The 3,343-nt window shown below is 44.0% G+C and overlaps 1 protein-coding gene across 1 annotated transcript; it reads left to right on the top strand.

Moving 5' to 3' along the window:
• The first annotated feature begins 859 nt into the window (after nt 1–859).
• On the top strand, nt 860–2,350 carry LOC131873495 (uncharacterized). Its single transcript, XM_059216350.1, has one exon. It carries the CDS (start codon nt 860–862, stop codon nt 2,348–2,350), a length of 1,491 nt encoding a protein of 496 aa, XP_059072333.1.
• Nucleotides 2,351–3,343: the final 993 nt, after the last annotated feature.

A 3,343-nucleotide genomic window follows, 5' to 3' on the forward strand; every position in this document is an offset into this window, starting at 1 on the left:
AGGTAGATGCGACTCTAAATGGACTCTGTTAGATAATAACTCAACGATCGCATTGAGCCATCTCGGATTTAGAGGAAAAGTTGAGTTTTTTCAAGTGTATCGCAGCGTGCTTAATGGACATGTTTGATCGCCAAAAGTATCAGTGGCTCAGCTGATAGTTTGAGTTTACCTTACTTTTGAAAGAGGCAAATTTTTAGGACCTGTAACTTTGCTGTACTGCCGGTACTCAATTGAATTGGTCAACATGATGGTCAGGAAAAGCATACTAAATTGTTGCAGCTAAGCATCACTTGATGCATACAAACATACTTTTATGATGCGAATCTGCATGGATTCAAAATGATGGTCCAACCTGGTTGGACCAAAAAGATCAAGAGATGTTTCTTGTTAAATCATCTACCACACTGAATTCGCGCATTCAATCACGAATGCGCTTAACTAAAGAGGAATTGGGTGATGAAACATTTCTAACAATTTCAAAACCGTTCTTTAAAACCATGAAGAATACTCAGTTATCTCATCTGGCAGATCTAACGGTTTTGATTGAAATTTTGCACCCAAACGCCAGTCCCTGGCTGCCCATAAACCCGGTCAGCTGGCATCAAAAGATACAGCAGCAAAACAGTTAGCAACATATGATCAATGCAAACGCTTTTTACAAAATCGTTTATTTTCAACCAATTCAAATCACTCATTCAGACGTGATCGTCGTACGTCAGTCAATGATCGTTTGTGCTCAAGTTGTGTCAAAAGATCCTCTTTTGTCTACGCTCGCAAAATAATTTCTTTCAACTTTGTCGCTCACAATCATTCTCGCTTGTCGCAAAAAAGAAATTCAAGCAATATTATCAAATTGAGAATGGATCCTCAAGCCCCATCTGATCCAAGCCAGGTGAAGATAACCACCCTAAAGTCCGGCGCACCCAATGGAGACAAATTAAACTCGCTTTTGCTAGGCCCAAAGGGCTTGAATTTGCTAGCCGATGTAGCCTATTTGGAGGAGAATGCGCATTTTAATCGCGAGCGCATCCCCGAACGAGTTGTGCATGCGAAAGGAGCTGCAGCCTTAGGTAAATTCGTTGTCACCAACACTGAGATAACTAAATACTGCCAGGCTAGCTTGTTCAATGAAATCGGCAAGACGACTCCTGTTGTGGCTCGTTTTTCCCATGTAACTGGCGAATCTGGTATTTCTGATACAGCTCGCGATGTTCGCGGGTTTGCGGTCAAGTTTCGAACGGAGCAGGGCAATTGGGACATTGTTGGAAACAATCTACCTGTATTCTTCATCAGGGATCCAATCAATTTTCCCTCATTCATTCATTCGCAAAAGAGAAATCCGCAAACTCATCTGCGCGACCCAAACGCATTCTGGGACTTTGTATCACTTTTACCAGAAACTTTGCACACTATTTTGATGTTGTTTAGTGATCGCGGCACTCCTGATGGATTCAGGCATATGCACGGCTTCGGCGTCAATACCTTCAAGCTTGTGGGCGCCAACCCGCAAAGGGCAAGTTATGCGAAATTTCATTGGATTTGTGATCAAGGAATCAGAAATTTAGATGCCATGACAGCTGTCAATTTGGCCGGCGAGGATCCCGATTATTCATTGCGCGACTTGTTTGTCAACATTGAGCGAGGCAATTTTCCTAGTTGGACTCTAAAATTTCAAGTTATTAGCTTAGATGATGCATCCAAAGTGGATTTCAACATTTTTGATGATACCAAAACTTGGCCGCATGCCAAATTTCCGCTCATCGAAATTGGCAAAATGACTCTAAACAAGAACGTAGATAATTATTTTGCCCAGGTGGAACAGTTGGCCTTCTCTCCGGCAAACATGGTGCTCGGCATACAGCCATCGCCCGATAAAATGCTAACGGGCCGCATCTTTGCTTACACAGACGCGCAGCGCTACAGGCTGGGCGCCAACTTTTACGATCTGCCCTGCAATAAACCGCTCTGTCCCGTTATGGCGCCCACCTATTGCGACGGAGTGACCTTTATGAGCAACTTGCCCGGCTCGCTGCCAAATTATGTGCCCAGCATCAAGTACAATAATCTCAGCTTGCGCAACGAGCTCTATTTGGAGCATCCGCAACACTTTTCCGGCCAAGTTGGACGCTACGATCTGAGCAAGGACGACAACTACTCGCAACCGAGAATTCTCGTAACAAAGGTTCTAAACAAAGAAAAACGAGCTATATTGGTCTCAAACATAGCTGATCACTTAAAGTTGGTGACCATGAGAGAAATAACAGGAAAAGTATTGATGCACTTCAGAGAGATAGATGCCGAATTTGCATCTGCAATTGAATCAGCAATGAAGGCGACACCGGTTCAGTGATGGTTGTAGATGGTTGTTGAAAAGTGTTTTTATACTTAAATAACTCACAGCTCACTTTTGTAATTTTGTGCTCTCGACGCAGGTGAGATCCTGTGCACGCCTATGCTTATCATCTGCACGTCTGACAAACAATCATCATCATCATAAGATGGCTGCCGATGATGCTGGCAATCTCTTAGCCAGCATCTTTTGTTCAAGCATCCAAATCCAGATTGAGCCAAGGAAAGCGGGCGACATGTACTTGGGATGCAGATCAGGAAAGAACTCCTCGTAACCAGTGGAAGCTTCCGTGCCGAACACGTCCAAAACAGACCTGTTCACCATATGCAACCTGTGCTGGCTCATCCGATCGAGAAAGCTCATGTAGCTCTTCTTCATGTAACGCGGATCTAGAACGGCCGAATAAAAGAGTTGATTTGTGGCTATGCCATATAGTATCACTATAAATAAGTTCTTGTTTTTGATCAACTTCATCCTGACAGCCTCGTGAAACAGAGCCTCCAAGCATTTCCAAAGCACATAGAGAGCAATCGTTGGCGAAGGATAAATCAAAAGGGCTGGGCCGGCTACGAGACCAGCCATGAAACAATTGCTTGCCGTTGAGCTGTCCAGCGACCATCTTAAAGCGCAATTGGTAGCCTTGTAGAGAGCGCTGAAAGTAGATAGAAACAATCCAAAACGAACCAATGATTTATCGCCAATGGTGCTTCGTAACAATAATTCAGGTTGATTTAACAGTCGGGGCGCCCTTGTGAGCAATCGAAAGCTCAATTGGGCGCCATAGCCAATGAGAAAAGCTTTTGAGCTTGCAGATAGCAGGTAAAACAAACAGGAGCAGTTTTTGTGCGGACAAAGCCTATGTCGGCTGGCGACTAACTTTTGGACCCCAAATTAGTGCACGACTTATTTTACCTAGCTGCTGCACCTTGTTAGAATGGGCAACTATTTGGCCACTATTTGGTTGTGCTCTGATATCTCCAATAGATTCTTTCG

This window comes from Cryptomeria japonica, unplaced genomic scaffold (genome assembly GCF_030272615.1).
Source record: "Cryptomeria japonica unplaced genomic scaffold, Sugi_1.0 HiC_scaffold_1844, whole genome shotgun sequence".
NCBI lineage: Eukaryota > Viridiplantae > Streptophyta > Pinopsida > Cupressales > Cupressaceae > Cryptomeria > Cryptomeria japonica.